This window comes from Salvelinus fontinalis, chromosome 27, assembly GCF_029448725.1.
Source record: "Salvelinus fontinalis isolate EN_2023a chromosome 27, ASM2944872v1, whole genome shotgun sequence".
NCBI classification, from domain to species: Eukaryota; Metazoa; Chordata; class Actinopteri; order Salmoniformes; family Salmonidae; genus Salvelinus; species Salvelinus fontinalis.
This window is the reverse complement of record NC_074691.1, coordinates 24,835,333-24,852,233: the sequence shown is the minus strand read 5'-3', so window position 1 is coordinate 24,852,233 and position 16,901 is coordinate 24,835,333. Positions and strand designations below refer to the sequence as shown.

The 16,901-nt window shown below is 42.7% G+C and overlaps 1 protein-coding gene across 2 annotated transcripts in view; it reads left to right on the top strand.

The window, feature by feature from the left end:
• The window catches only part of LOC129825339 (kelch-like protein 29), a 398,302-nt gene that overhangs the window by 24,202 nt on the left and 357,199 nt on the right, over positions 1-16,901 (top strand). For both annotated transcript variants that reach the window (XM_055885359.1, XM_055885361.1), the window contains exon 2: positions 13,553-13,621. In XM_055885359.1, coding sequence (XP_055741334.1) covers positions 13,592-13,621 — 30 coding nt within the window. In that variant the 5' untranslated portion in view covers positions 13,553-13,591. The remainder of the gene's footprint in view (positions 1-13,552; positions 13,622-16,901) is intronic.

The following is a 16,901-nucleotide window of genomic DNA, read 5'->3' as shown; positions in this document are numbered from 1 at the left end:
TTTGACTTAATAGAATAATAGTTGATTAGTTTAGTAGGACAGACAGTTGGGTTAAATGGTCCACAGAAACCGGATGTCATGAGTAAATGTTTAACTTTTTGCTGCTGTTTCGGATACTAGACTAACTGGATCCGTCATATCGTTGCTTAGGGGGAACCGCAAACGAGTCCAATATGATTTGTACCAATGAGGTAAGGGTAAGAGCAGAACAAATCAGATTAGGCTTGGGAGCATTGCGTGAACTATTTCAGTTTTGTAACTGACGTAAGCAATATGGGTATCATTGACTGCAATGGTACTGTAGCAAACAGCAAATTTAAGTATCCAACACCTGATCTTGTTGCATGCCCACTTAGGTGTTACCATCTCTTAAGTATTCAGGTAAGGACATCCCATTTGTAGTAGTATAGTCTACTACAGTACTATACTATTACTACACTGATGGAGAGGATGTCATTGCCTCAATACTAGTAGTTGTTTATTAATCCTAAGGGACATTTTGTGTAGTGGACAGGTGAATAAGATGGCCTCCTCTTCAAACAGCCCTGCTCAGTCTCCCATGAAACTACAAACTCAACCCTATAGTTAAATTATTTCCTAACTAGCTTATAGCTAATGGAAGTATACTGTACATAACAGTGACTTGCAGCAATACCTTATTTCCATACTCATGCAGGGTAGGAGTTTAAAGGTGGCTCTTGAGTTAAGAGGATACATAAATCATGGGTCCACGGGTTGTGTGTGTGTGGTCTGAATCCTTTAATACTCTGTATATGCATCGTGTTTGTATTGTACGCCATGTACTTAGCAATGGAATAAAATGGTATATCAAATTGGCTATAACACATTGAGGTGATGTTTTGATGCATGTGTTTTTCATTTGATTGACTTACCGTGCAGTATGCTGCCAATGCTGAGTAGGCAACCTTTCCAGTGAATGATGATGGTGTTCATTACTTGTTCTATCTAATTAACATTAAGCATCTAGCAATGTATAGAAAAGTTGTTTACAGAAATGCATGCTGGCTGCTCAGGTGAGTGTCTCCATAGAAGCGATGTGTTATTGTTAAACTATGAACAGTGCAGTGGAGAAAATGGTATGTTGCCTCATTTAAAATATGCAGCTGGAAGGCTGCACAATTATGAATGTGAAAATGGAACAAATGTCTATGGAATGAAAAATATATAAAATATGATATTGGTGAAACAAAGTAGCACATTCCAAACAGTTACTTTAGCATCCTTCACAGGCCACTGTGTAGCAGACTTGAAAGATGGGTAAATGCAAAGAAATGGTCTAAAAGTCTCTATGGAACCTTAGTATGCGACTGCTGGGTGTATGCGATGCCCTGTATGTATAACCCCTATTCACTTTCTTCAAAGGAAAACCGAAATACTGCGATCATAGAACTGACCCCGGTTTTAATAGAAGATTATTTGACTTTATTTAATAGAAAGCTTTGGCTATGCTTAGCAGACATCTCGTCTTTTCTCTGATGCCTTTGGCCCTTTGGTGTGTAACGCTATAGCCCTCTGAGGAAAACATTTCTATCTTCACAACATTAGTAGGGTATTCATTCCTCTCTCTGAACACATTCATTGGTCTTTGTAATAGCAGCCTTTTGATATGACTAGAAAAATCTCTGCTGTCCCTAAGGCTGTTAGCCAAGAGCCATTTGGTTGACAAGTACAGAAGACTAATACGCAGCATTTACTCTCTCTGTTATGTGTAGGAATCAAGATCAATGTATTTGTTGTCAGAAAAAGAAAGCGCTTAAAATTCTGTGTCACCACTGAATCTTCAAGTTCTATGTTTGAATTTGAGTGCGAAGGCTTTGGGCCTAGAACTTTTTTGTAGAGTGATAACAGTTGAAACACTTAAATCAACCCCGGCAGCTTGTCTCAAATTAAGTCAGTGGCTGGCCAAGTTAGACCCACCATTTAATAATCTATCTCTCAAACCCTAATTGGTCTCTGGTGATTGAGAAATTCCATTTAAAATGTATGTATTATGCCTGCAAGTCTGTTTCTCAGTCAGATAGCTATTTTAATCCATTGATCATTAAGCTAGATTTTTTTTATTTTTTTAAGTCAACCGTTATTTAACTAGGCAAGTCAATTAAGAACAAATTCTTTATTTACCCCGGCCAAACCCTAACGATGCTGGGCCAATTGTGCGCTGCCTATGGGACTCCCAATCACGGCCGGTTATGATGCAACCTGGAATCGAACCAGGGTCTAGTGACGCCTCTAGCACTGAGATGCAGCCGCGGGAGCGTTAGACCGCTGCACCCCTCGGGAGCCCAGTATTGCTTGAGTTCCTGTTGAGATCTTAGCAGTAATTGGTTACATGGCAATTTTTTTTTTTTTTTGCTGTGCTGTTTTGAATTTAATGATAGTGACTTGTGTAAAATAATGTTGGAGGACGATTTTTTTCTTTTTTTTCTTTCATTTTATAGAGCAATGAGTCTTGTGTAGTTTAAGCATTTGTTAACTCAAAGACGCATGCATCTGTTAACACAGGCCTAAATTACATGTATGTCTCAAGGATGGTCTGGGATTTATCCTAGTTTACAGATATATAAATCGCCAATTTTGTCTTTATTAATGTGACTTTTGTTTTCACACAGTGTATCTTCTCGTTCTCTCTCGGTCTCTCTCTGTCGAACCATCTGGTTTCACAGTGCCTCGGAACGGGACTTGACTGGAAGTCTATGGCGGGAATGGATGAGACAACCGCCGATTTTTATTGGCTGATCTGTCTATTCCCATCTAGCATAACCCTTAGAACCCTCCCCTTACATTGTGGACTTCAAAAGCACCAACAGCACAAGTCATTTAAACAAGTGAAAGTACGCATTTTAGAAGTAGGTTTCACTAAACTTTATATGCCCGAACTCAAAATCAACTGTGCTTCCCAAAAGTATGATCAATGTGATAACACATATTTTGATTTGCCATTTTCTTGAAGTCCCATCTATACAGCTGTGACAGGCTCACTCACTCTCCCACCTCGATTTTAACCACACCCCTATCAAGTCCCACTGTAGTGGTACCAGGCTCTATGGGCCAGCAATTCAAGCCTGGGGATGAGGTTACTTATCCATTAAGGAAATGCTCATGTCTGCTTGGAGCAAAAGGAGCCTCTATGTAAATCTATAAGGAGAAGTCAATGAGGTAGTTAATGATCTTGTGAGGAGTAATGGAAAAACATCCCTAATTTCATGGCAAAGTGAACATCTTTCCTATAGGCTTTTTTTTTCTTTTTTCTAATAAAATAATGCATGTAGAGGCAAGAAAGTGGCAGTAAATACCAAATTTTACTATAGTTTTGCTGCTTCATTTTTGTCTAGTTTAAAAAAGCATTGCAGCATTCAGCATATGGTTATACTGTAAGATGCGCGAAGATAATACACTGAACAAAAATTTAAACCCAGCATATAAAGTGTTAATCCCATGTTTCATGAGTTGAAGTAAAAGATAAACACACAGCTTATTTCTCTCAAATGTTGTGCACAAATTTGTTTACATCCATTGCCAAGATAATCCATTGCCAAGAAAATCCTGACCGGTCTTGGATATCAAGAAGCTGATTAAACAGCATGATCATTACACAGGTGCACCTTGTGCTGGGGACAAAAGGCCACTAAAATGTGCAGTTTTATTACACAACACAATGCAACAGATCAATCAATCAATCAAGTTTATTTTATATAGCCCTTCGTACATCAGCTAATGTCTCGAAGTGCTGTACAGAGACCCAGCCTAAATCCCCAAACAGCTAGAATGCAGGTGTAGAAGCACGGTGGCTAGGAAAAACTCCCTGAAAGGCCAAAACCTAGGAAGAAACCTAGAGAGGAACCAGGCTATGAGGGGTGGCCAGTCCTCTTCTGGCTGTGCCGGGTGGAGATTATAACAGAACTATGCCAAGATGTTCAAAAATGTTCATAAGTGACAAGCATGGTCAAATAATAATCATGAATAATATTCAGTTGGCTTTTCATAGCCGATCATTAAGAGTTGAAAACAGCAGGTCTGGGACAGGTAGGGGTTCCGTAACCGCAGGCAGAACCGTTGAAACTGGAATAGCAGCAAGGCCAGGCGGACTGGGGGCAGCAGGTAGTCGTCATGCCCGGTAGTCCTGACGTATGGTCCTAGGGCTCAGGTTCTCAGAGAGAGAAAGAAAGAGAGAACGAGAGAATTAGAGAATTAGAGAAAGCATACTTAAATTCACACAGGACACTGGATAAGACAGGAGAAGTACTCCAGGTATAACCAACTGACCCTAGCCCCCCGACACATAAACTACTGCAGCATAAATACTGGAGGCTGAGACAGGAGCGGTCAGGAGACACTGTGGCCCCATCCGAAGATACCCCCGGACAGGGCCAAATAGGAAGGAAATGTCTCAAGTTGAGGAAGCGTGCAATTGGCAAGCTGACTGCAGGAATGTCCACCAGAGCTGTTGCCACAATCTGTTTTTCTCTACCATAAGCCACCTCCAACGTTGTTTTAGAGAATTTTGCAGTACATCCAACTGGCCTCACAACCGCTGACCACGTGTTTGGCGTTGTGTGGGCGAGCGGTTTGCTGATGTCAACGTTGTGATCACATTGCCCCATGGAGGCGGTGGGGTTATGGTATGGGCAGGTATAAGCTACGAACAAAATTGCATTTTATCGATGGCAATTTGAATGTACAGAGATACCGTAATGAGATCCTGATGCCCATTGTGAGTTTTTTTTTTTCTTAAGGTATGACCAACAGATGCATATCTATAATCCCAGTCATACTTATATTGTGTATATAATCTCAGCAAAATAAGAAATGCCCCTTTTTCAGGACCCTGACTTTCAAAGATAATTTGTAAATATCCAGATCTTCATTGTAAAGTGTTGAAACACTGTTTCCCATGCTTGTTCAATGAACCATAAACAATTAATGAACATGCACCTGTGGAACGGCCGTTAAGACACTAACAGCTTACAGACGGTAGGCAATTAAGGTCACAGTTATGAACACTTAGGACACTAAAGAGGCCTTTCTACTGACTCTGAAAAATACTAAAAGAAAGATGCACATGGTCCCTGCTTAACTGTGTGAACGTGCCTTGGGCATGCTGCAAGGAGGCATGAGGACTGCAGATGTGGCCAGGGCAATACATTGCGGTGTCCATACTGTGAGACGCCTAAGACAGTGCTACAGGGAGACAGGACGGACAGCTGATCGCCCTTGCAGTGGCAGACCACGTGTAACAACACCTGCACAGGATCGGTACATCTGAACATCACACCTGCGGGACAGGTACAGGATGGCAACAACAACTGCACGAGCTACACCAGGAATGCGCAATCCCTCCATCAGTGCTCAGACTGTCCGCAATAGGCTGAGAGAGGCTGGACTGAGGGCTTGTAGGCCTGTTGTAAGGCAGGTCCTCACCAGACAGCACCGGCAACAACGTCGCCTATGGGCACAAACCCACCGTCGCTGGACCAGACACGACTGGCAAAAAGTGCTCTTCACTGACGAGTCGCGGTTTTGTCTCACCAGGGGTGATGGTCAGATTCACGTTTATGATTGAAGGAATGAGTGTCACACCGAGGCCTCTACTCTGGAGCGGGATCAAGGTGGAAGGTCGGTCATGGTCTGGGGCGGTGTGTCACAGCATCATTGGACTGAGCTTGTTGTCATTGCAGGCAATCTCAACGCTGTGCGGTACAGGGAAGACATCCTCCTCCCTCATGTGGTACCCTTCCTGCAGGCTCATCCTGACATGACCCTCCAGCATGACAATGCCAGCAGCCATACTGCTCGTTCTTTGTGTGTTTTCCTGCAAGACAGGATTGTCATTGTTCTGCCATGGCCAGCGACGAGCACGGATCTCAATCCCATTGAGCATGTCTGGGACCTGTTAGATCGGAGGGTGAGGGCTAGGGCCATTCCCCCAAGAAATGTCCGGGAACTTGCAGGTGCCTTGGTGGAAGAGTGGGGTAACATCTCACAGCAAGAACTGGCAAATCTGGTGCAGTCCATGAGGAGATGCACTGCAGTACTTAGTATCTGGTGTGGCCACCAGTTGCATTGACTTTTGATTTTGACACCCCCCTCCCCTTGTTAAGGGACACATTATTCAATTTCTGTTAGTCACATGTCTGTGGAACTTGTTCAGTTTCTGTCTGAATCTTCATACAAATATTTACACATGTTAAGTTTGCTGAAAATAAACGCAGTTTACTGTGAAGATGCGTTATATTGAGTTATATTTTTGTTTAGTGTATATATGGGCACTTATGTTTAATAACTGATATGATAAATATAGTAATATTATTAGCAAGATGATAAATAGTATAACTGGAATATTCTATAATATTTCAAGTGATTAGGCATGATAAGCCTAATTAATAAACATTTAATAACCTCATAATTAACAAATATCTCACTGAAATAATAATTTTCAAAGTGGGCCTCCCGAGTTGCGCAGTGGTTTAAGGCACTGCATCGCTGTTCCACTAGAGATTCTGGGTTCGAGTCCAGGCTCCCGCGCAGCTGGCCGCGACCTTGGAGACCCATGGGGAAGCACACAATTGGCCAAGCGTCGTCCAGGTTAAGGGAGGGTTTGGTCGGCAGGGATGTCCTTGTCCCATCGCGCACTAGAGACTCCTGTGGTGGGCATGGCGCAGTGTATGCTGACACGGTCGCCTGGTGTACGGTGTCTCCTCCGACACATTGGTGCGGCTGGCTTCCGGGTTAAGTGGGCATTGTGTCTAGAAGCAGTGCCGGTTGTGTTTCGGAGGACTCGTGGCTCTCCACCTTCGCCTCTCCCGAGTCCGTACAGGAGTTGCAGCGATGAGACAAGACTAACTACCAATTGGATACCACGAAATTGGGGAGACAAAGGGCAACAACAAAAGAATTCTGAAGTACCGGAAGCAATATATTCAACTGCAAAACACAAAATCTATTTAGCCACTTTTTAATATTTCCTCAAGTAGAAATGTGCAAGATTTGAAATTCCTTTCAATCATCATAATGGAAATCAGCCAGACAGGGCTTTCTAAGGGGCAAAGAAACACATGGAAATTTTCTGTTTCATTTTCTAGCAGGTGTATGAGTAAAAGGCCCCTCTTGAGGAAAATTGGGTCGTTTCTCTGTTGAGATGGGGGTAATATCTTTTTATTTGCCAGATCTCCAACATCTTTAGCTTGGCTGATCCATCACCTCTCAAACACAGCTTTGAATAGCAGATGGAGGCGTGATGAAGACACACAATGATGTCCATGTGTTTAGACAAATGACCATTTTAGGTAGTGGGATTGTCCAATGTTTACTTACCATTATAATATCAGTTAGCATTATTGAAGGCAAATCTTAATAAGAACTGACTATGCTTTAGGTTAAAGTATTACAAATAGCATTTATTTCTGTTATGCTATTATATTTTTGGGTTGAAGTGTATTAGGGCTGGGAGTTGCCAGGGACCTCACGATTCTAATATGTATTGCTATTCGATACAGATTTTTATTGCGAATCGATGTTCCAAACATATTGCTCACCAAATGTCTGCTGCAGAGGGGCAAGACCGAGCCATGAGAGAGTTTATCAGTCATGGAAATAAAAGTGCTGAAAACAAATTGTCTCCCTATTTTTTTTTTAAAGATGGAGAACAAGCTATGAAGGAAAAATACTGGAATTTTGGTGCAGGTATAGCCAACTAGTGCAAAAATAATATTGTCAAAACGATACGATATCGTAAAATTAATATTAATTAATATTAATATGTAATACTTGGAGTGTATGTAATACTTATCTAGCCATAGAGCGAAACCCTGGTGTCCAACCATTACCAGCCCCTGGTTACCATCCCCCGTCTCTCTGGGATGAATGACATCATAAACTCATAAGATCATAGATCATGTTGTGTTGGCTTTCAAACCCTGCCACTGTGGACCAGTCAAATGGTCTTGTTTACCAAACAGAACCTGTTTGTTGATGTTCGTTCCACAAGAGACATTTTGAAGTTACATCACCCATACAGAATGCTGGCTTTCAGTGGATTAAAGGGATAGTTCACCAAAATAACATTGGTTTCTTTACCCTTTAAGCTGTCAATGGACAAGGTACACTATAATTTTTTTTTTAAAGTATGTGGACACACCTTCAAATTAGTGGATTCAGCTATTTTAGCCACACCTGTTGCTGACGGGTGTATAAAATCGAGCACACAGCCATGCAATCTCCATAGACAAACATTGGCAGTAGCATGGCCTTACTGAAGAGCTCAGTGACTTTCAGCACAGCCCCGTCATAGAATGCCTCCTTTCCAACAAGCCAGTTTGTCAAATTTCTGCCCTGCTAGAGCTGTCCCGGTCAATAAAGTGCAGTTATTGTGAAGAGGAAACGCCTAGGAGCAAGAACGGCTCAGCCACGAAGTGGTAGGCCACACAAGCTCACAGAACGGAACCGCCGAGTGGTGAAGCACCTAGCGCATAATCGTCTGTCCTCGGTTGCAACACTCACTACTGAGTTCCAAACTGCCTCTGTAAGCAACTTCAGCACAATAACTGTTCGCCGGGAGCTTCATGAAATGGGTTTCCATGGCCGAGAAGCCGCACAAAAGCCTAAGATCACCATGCACAATGCCAAGCGTCAGCTGGAGTTGTGTAAAGCTCGCCGCCATTGGAGCAGTGGAAACTCGTTATTTGGCGTGATGAATCATGCTTCACCATCTGGCAGTCTGACAGACGAATCGGGTTTCTGCAGATGCCAGGAGAATGCGACCTGCCTGAATGCGTAGTGCCAACTGGAAAGTTTGGTGGAGGAGGAATAATGGTCTGGGGCTGTTTTTCATGGTTCGGGCTAGGCCTCTTGGTTCCAGTGAAGGGTAATCTTAACGCTACAGCATACAATGACATTCTAGAAGATTCTGTACTTCCAACTTTGTGGCAACAGTTTGGGGAAAGCCATTTCCTGTTTCAGCATGACAATGTCCCAGTGCACAAAGCGAGGTCCATACAGAGATGGTTTGTCGATCGGTGTGGAAGAACTTGACTGGCCTGCACAGAGCCCTGACCTCGACCCCATCGAATACTTTTGGAATGAATTTGAATGCCAAATATGACCACTAAAAACTCTTGTGGCTGAATGGAAGCAAGTCCCCTGCAGCAATGTTCCAACATCTAGTGGAAAGCCTTCCCAGAAGAGTGGAGGCTGTTATAGCAGCAAAGCGGGGACCAACTCCATATTAATGCTCATGATTTTGGAATGAGATGTTCGACCAGCACGTGTACTTTTGGTCATGTAGTGTATGTCAAACCATGCTTTGGTTTAGTTTCCCTGGCACTGTTCTCAAATCCATAGAATTTGTGCCACAAATGCTAAAATGTTCGCATGTCATGGTACCTATAATTGTTTTTGCACATAATGTCCAAATCATTCTAAAGTGTAGCTAAATAAAGTCACTTAGATGATTTGGACATGACCTCCTAAGACATGCTAACCTCTTACCATTTCAATAACAGGAGGTTAGCATTTTTGGGGGTATGATATGTATGCCTCAACTTTCTCACTAATCATTATTCACAATTCATTCAGGATTATCCCTAATCATGTTAGCATCCACATTAAGTCTTTAGAAACATATTCTATTCTTATTTACAATAAAAGTGACTCAAATGACACAATACATTATTTAATATTTATATTGGGCACAAAATAATCAAACACAACCAAAACAAACAGAAAATGCATTCAACAAGTTTGTAGAGTCACAAGCTTGATGTAATTGTTGCGTGTTAGGAATATGGGACCAAATACTAAACTTGACTACTTCAATACACACAGGTGAATTTGTCCCAATACTTTTGGTCCCCTAAAATGGGGGGACTACAAAAAAGAATGTAATTTCTAAACGGTCCATAAGATATGGATGAAAATACCCTCAAATTAAACCAGACAGTCTGCACTTTAACCTCAGTCATTCTATCATTTCAAGTACAGAGCCAAAACAACAAGACATTTGTCACGTTCTCTACTTTTGGAGCTCGCTTGTAGGTACCATGACTTGCATGGGATTTGTGATAAATGCTAAAACATTAGGTCCTTCAGTTCTAAATGCAACATAATAGACTGATTTGGGTGTAAATGTAATATTCATTGTTGGCGTTGGATGGTGTTCCGGTGAGTAACACCACTAACCTGTATCGGTTGTTCCTGGTACTCCTTGGGATCGTATTCAATACCAGCCATGCTTCCACACTGACCTTATCTGTCTGGTCTAACATTGACCTCTAAATGTGTGTACACACACGTACCCAACCGTAAACACACACACGCCTCCGCGTGCATGCTCGGTCAGTTTATCTGTCAGGTTTAGCTGTAGTGTAGTATCACACAGGTTTTAATTTGTCTACACTGCACAATAAAGATTAGAACATGTTTTTATTGAATTTACTGCAAGATCCAATGGGTTTGCCGACCGCATTATATACCAAGAGAATTCTCTTCGGCTATAATCACAGCTATGTATATCCCCCCTCCCCAAGCAGATACCTCGACGGGCCTGAGAGAACTTCACTGGACTCTCGGTAATCTGGAAACCATATCCTGAGGCTGCATTTATTGTAGCTGGGGATTTTAACAAAGCAAATCTGAAACAAGGCTCCCTTAATTTTATCAGCATATCGAATGCGCGACTCGAGCTGGCAGCATTCTGGATCATTGCTACTCTAACTTCCGCGACGCATACAAAGCCCTCCCCCGCCCAGCTTTCGGAATATCTGACCACGACTCCATTTTGTTGCTCCCAGTCTTATAGACAAACTAAAACAGGAAACGCCCGTGCTCAGGTCCGTTCAACGCTGGTCCGACCAATCGGATTCCACGCTTCAATATTGCTTCGATCATGTGGACTGGGATATGTTCCGGATAGCTTCAGACAACAGCATTGATTTATACGCTGACGCGGTGAGTGAGTTTATTAGCAAGTGCATTGGTGATGTTGTACCCACGGTGACTATTAAAACCTTCCCTAACCAGGAACTGGATTGATGGCAGCATTCGGGCAAAACTGAAAGCGCGAACCACTGCTTTTAATCAGGGCAAGGCGACCGGAAACATGACTGAATACAAACAGTGTAGCTATTCCCTCCAAGGCAATCAAACAAGCTAAGCATCAGTATAGAGACAAAGTAGAGTCGCAATTCAACGGCTCAAACACGAGACGTATGTCGCAGTCAAACACGGATTGCAAAAAGAACCAGCCCCGTCGTAGACACCGCCGTCTTGCTCACAGACAAATTAAACAACAACTTTGCTCACTTTGAGGACAATACAGGGCCACTGACATGGCCCACTACCAAAACCTGTGGGCTCTCCTTCACCATGACCAACATGAGTAAAACCATTTTAAACGTGTTAACCCTCGCAAGGCTGCTGGCCCAGATGGCATCCCTCGGCTGATACCCGAGACCCACTCCAATTTGCATACCGCCCCAATAGGTCCACAGATGACGCAATCACACTGCCCTAACCCATCTGGACAAGAGGAATACCTATGTAAGAATGCTGTTCATTGACTACAGCTCAGCATTTAACACCACAGTACCCTTCAAACTTGTCATTAAGCTCGAGACCCTGGGTCTCAACCCCGCCCTGTGCAACTGGGTACTGGACTTCCTGACGGGCCGCCCCCAGGTGGTGAGGGTAGGAAACATCTCCACCCCGCTGATCCTCAACACTGGGGCCCCACAAGGGTGCGTTCTGAGCCCTCTCCTGTACTCCCTGTTCACCCATGACTGCGTGGCCATGCACGTCGCCAACTAAATCATAAAGTTTGCAGACAACACTACAGTGGTAGGCTTGATTACCAACAACGACGAGATGGCCTACAGGGAGGAGGTGAGGGCCCTGGGGGTATGGTGTTAGGAAAATAACCTCACACCCAACGTCAACAAAACAAAGGAGATGATCGTGGACTTCAGGAAACAGCAGAGGGAGCACCCTCCTATCCACATTGATGGGACAGTAGTGGAGAAGGTGGAAAGCTTCAAGATCCTCTGCGTACTCGTCACTGACAAACTGAAATGGTCCACCCACACAGACAGTGTGGTGAAGACGGCACAACAGCGCCTCGTCAACGTCAGGACGCTGAAGAAATTTGGCTTGCCACTGAATACACTCACAAACTTTTACAGATGCACAACTGGGTGCATCCTGTCGGGCTGTATCGCCACCCGGTACGGCAACTGCTCCGCCCACAACCGTAAGGCTCTCCAGAGGGTAGTGCGGTCTGCACAACGTATCACCGGGGGCAAACTACCTGCCCTCCAGGACACATAAAACACCCGATGTCACAGGAAGGCTTAAAAAGATCAAGGACAACAACCACCCGAGCCACTGTCTGTTCACCTTGCTACCATCCAGAAGGCGAGGTCAGTACAGGTGCATCAAAGCTGGGATCGAGAGACTGAAAAACAGCTTCTATCTCAAGGCCATCAGACTGTTTGAGTGGCTGCTGTCAACATACTGACTCAAATCTCTAGCCACTTTAATAATTGGATGTAATAAATGTATCACTAGTCACTTTAAACAATGCCACTTTATATAATGATTATGTAACGGATGGGAAATGTCTAGCTAGTTAGCGGTGGTGCGCGCCTGAAGCCTTTCAGTCGGTTACGTCACTTGCTCTGAAACCTAGAAGTAGTGGTTCCCCTTGCTCTGCAAGGGCCGCGACCTTTGTGGAGCGATGGGTAACGATGCTTCGTGGGTGACTGTTGTGTGCAGAGGGTCCCTGGTTCGCGCCCGAGTCGTGTGCAGAGGGTCCCTGGTTCGCGCCCGAGTCGTGTGCAGAGGGTCCCTGGTTCGCGCCCGAGTCGGGGCGAGGGGACACCATAAAGTTATACTGTTACATTGATGCTGTTGACCTGGATCACTGGTTGCTGCGGAAAATGAGGAGGTCGAAGCCTTTCAGTCGGTTACGTCACTTGCTGTGAAACCTAGAAGTAGTGGTTCCCCTTGCTCTGCAAGGGCCGCGGCCTTTGTGGAGCGATGGGTAACGATGCTTCGTGGGTGACTTGTTGATGTGTGCAGAGGGTCCCTGGTTCGTGCCCGTGTCGGGGCGAGGGGACGGTCTAAAGTCATACTGTTACAATTACATACCCTACATTTCTCATGTGTGTATATACTGTACTCTATACCTCTACTGCATCTTGCCTATGCTGCACGGCCATCGCTCATCCATATATTTATATGTACATATTCTTATTCATCCCTTAACGTGTGTGTGTGTGTGTGTGTGTGTGTGTGTGTGTGTGTGTGTGTGTGTGGTAGTTGTGAAATTGTTGTCGGAACTAGAAGCACAAGCATTTCGCTACACTTGCATTAACATCTGCTAACCATGCGTATGTGACGAATAAAATGTTGTTTGATTTGTGAGTGAACTGTCTGATTTGAAATAAACCTATTATTGATAGATGGATGATGGGGGCATGAGACTGATGCTAATTGTCATTGAGTGTTTTTCCCTTTTCTCACCAATACTTTGTTTTCGCAGGTGTAGACGGAAATACTCAAAAGATCGAATTTGTCTGTGATGAGAATCGCCATCCACCAGAGACCTAAGGTATGGTAAGATATCAAATGCTCATTATCTCATGTACCAATAAACAATCACGTCAGGAGAAAAACAACCCACTAAGGCTGTATACCAAATAACTAGGAAATCTGTTGCCTAAACATCTGACTGTTACCATGGTTACCCCATGAATATTCAGTCTGAAAGAAGTCTGTCTAAAAAATAAATAAAAAAAACGGAAGGGTTTCTACAAGCCAGAATGTTGAATATTTATACGTACTTTAGCGGTTGATATTTATACATACTTTTGTCCATGCGGTTGGTCCTTTTGACAGTGCTAGGTGAAAATGAGCTTTCCACAGGAAAATGTTTACCTGACTTTTTGCAGAGCCGGTAGGTTCTGCCGCTTGTATTTTCATTCTCCTAACGCATTGCACGTGATGCACAATATGTAAACAATAGCCGAATGTAATGAAACGTAGTCGACCGACACACGTTTCCTCGCAATCGATTGGAAGTGATTGGGAAATTCGCCAGCTGATTGCGTGGGACAACGTTGTATTAGGCTCGGCCATATTGTGCAAGTGTTTGTCGCTTGCGAAACACTGATATACAGACCAGTATACTGAAGGTGTGGTTGATAACACTTCCCTGTGGATATTTTGTCCCGATTACCTCTGACTTAGGGACAAAATCGGCAGTTGAATTTAAGTTTGTTTAACATTCTGACTGTTGGGTAATGCTGAGCCTCCATGGGTAGAGACCAGAGTAAGTGTTTCCCTCGGATTCTAAAAGAGGCTATGTAATCTGATGCAGTCGAGTGTACCGATTTCAAACAAACATGGAAATATCCATGGTGATTTCTCAGAAAATGTCTCAAAGAATGATGGTAATTGCATAGTATAGCTCTATTTTGGTGTTTGAGGATTGTTAAATAAATTTATCCCAGTTTTTATTTTTACATATGAGCCATTTGTGAGCTATTGAAGTTGAGTTTTGAATGGTTAAAGTAATTGTACAGGGTCAGATACATTGAAAACAGTAAAAATCCATATTGGGCTTTACAATCATTTACAAAAAGACTTAGAAATCTATTTCAAATTACAAAAAATAAAATGACAGTAAGGATCTTTAAAAAGAACGTGCAGTGTTTTGTGTTGGCGGTTGTCCTATCTGTCTGTGGTTCTAGACTTTAGGGAGGTTCTTCGAATAGATCTCGGATCAGCTGGATCAACCCAGTGCTGTATCTTCTGTATTGGAACAGCAAGAAGGAGCACAATGAGTTTTGCTCTAAATATTAGCTGTGAGTTTGGTAATTAGACTTAACACTAGAACTGCTAAAGTATTTTGACTGCTCATTAATAAAAATCAAAAGTCTTACGCTGCCATTTAAGTCATACCCCCTCCGTCCTTGACTTTTCATTAATAAGTCTCTATAACACATTGTCGTTGTTAGAATCTTTATCACAAACAGAACTGGAGTTCTAACCAATTTTAGGAGGGCATGTTTTAATGTGTGTGTGTGTGTGTGTGTGTGTGTGTGTGTGTATGTATATATATATATATATATATATATATATATATATATATATATATATATATATATATATATATATATATATATATATATTTTAATTGTTGCCCCACCTTTCCCTGACTTTAGGGCCTGCTCTACTCCTTCTCCGACAGCTGAAAGTTCATTTGGTAATCACCCCGATAATTATTTCGATTCTGAACCTAAACTATACCGAAACTAATTTCATACTGTACTGTATAACAACAGATGAAATACATTAACTAAAGTATGATGGGGAGAATGGGTGAGTTGATAAGCGAGGGGAACGATGCATAATTATGTAATCACCAATTGTGAAATTTAACGATTCTAATTATAATCTTAAAATGGCATGTACCCAATATCAGTCCACCGAATCCAAGCCGTTTTATCAGTCTACGCTGCACTACAAGGAGTAGGCTACACACTGAGAGCTTATCAGTCTACGCTGACCTACAAGGAGTAGGCTACACAGTGAGAGCTTATCAGTCTACGCTGACCTACAAGGAGTAGGCTACACTGTGAGAGCTTATCAGTCTACGCTGACCTACATGGAGTAGGCTACACTGTGAGAGCTTATCAGTCTACGCTGACCTACATGGAGTAGGCTACACAGTGAGAGCTTATCAGTCTACGCTGACCTACAAGGAGTAGGCTACACAGTGAGAGCTTATCAGTCTACGCTGACCTACATGGAGTAGGCTACACAGTGAGAGCTTATCAGTCTACGCTGACCTACATGGAGTAGGCTACACAGTGAGCGTGCGTAACTGTACATGCTGAAAGGCTTTCCAGATATGGTGATGTGGTGGTGATGTGGTGATGAGGCTTGTGGAACCTTACATTGGCAAGGGGAGAAATGTCATGAACAATTTCTATACTTTACTGGCGAACAAGTTGCTTGCAAAGAAACAAGCCTTGTTTGCACCATGAGCAAAGTGAGACGGAAGTTCTCTCCCTCTGCGAAAAAATAAGGGACGTGCACAGCCGTTGTACTCCACAATGGTGCTGAAGAATGACAAGACAACACTCACACTTTACCAAAGCAAGGCAAGAAAGAACGTTTCTGTCATGAGAATCATGCATCTGACAGTTGCCATCGATGGGGACGCAAAGAGAAAACCGGAGACCGTTACACACTACAACCAAACAAAGATAGGCCTATGTCAAAATGTAAAAGTGACAAAGATGTGTGTCCACTGTTAGGACAAGGGATAACAGCTAATTGAAATACAACTTATAATAATTATAATTAAATTATTGCTTTGTGCTGATTTTCACTTTATCAAGCACACTTGCCATTAATGATGTTCAAGCTATATTCTGTTTTCATCATTTGACTGTGCATCTTGGTTGTATTTTATTTAAAATTTTGTCGTTATAAAAATAAGCTGTTACCGTGTTCCAATGCTTTCTGTTTCATAGTTGTAACAAAGGCACTCTACTAATAAAATTGATTGACAACTTGAATTTGTGTTTTTAGTGGTTTGTTTTTACTATTTTTATTTGAAGTAAAATGAATCTTATTCTGTTACCCAAGACATTCATAAATGATTTTTGCGATAGCATGTATTAATTACACTGTTAGTGTTGAAGTCCGAATGATTGCTCATTAGCTTGAAAGGGTGGTCCCTCGAGGCCCAGCGGTTCTAGTGTTACATTAAATTACACCACTTGATCCTGTAATACCGCATGTGTGTGTATATGTACACCTACTGTATGCCATTGGTTTAATTGGTGGTGGGTCCGATTGGTTAAGTAATTCAAGCAATC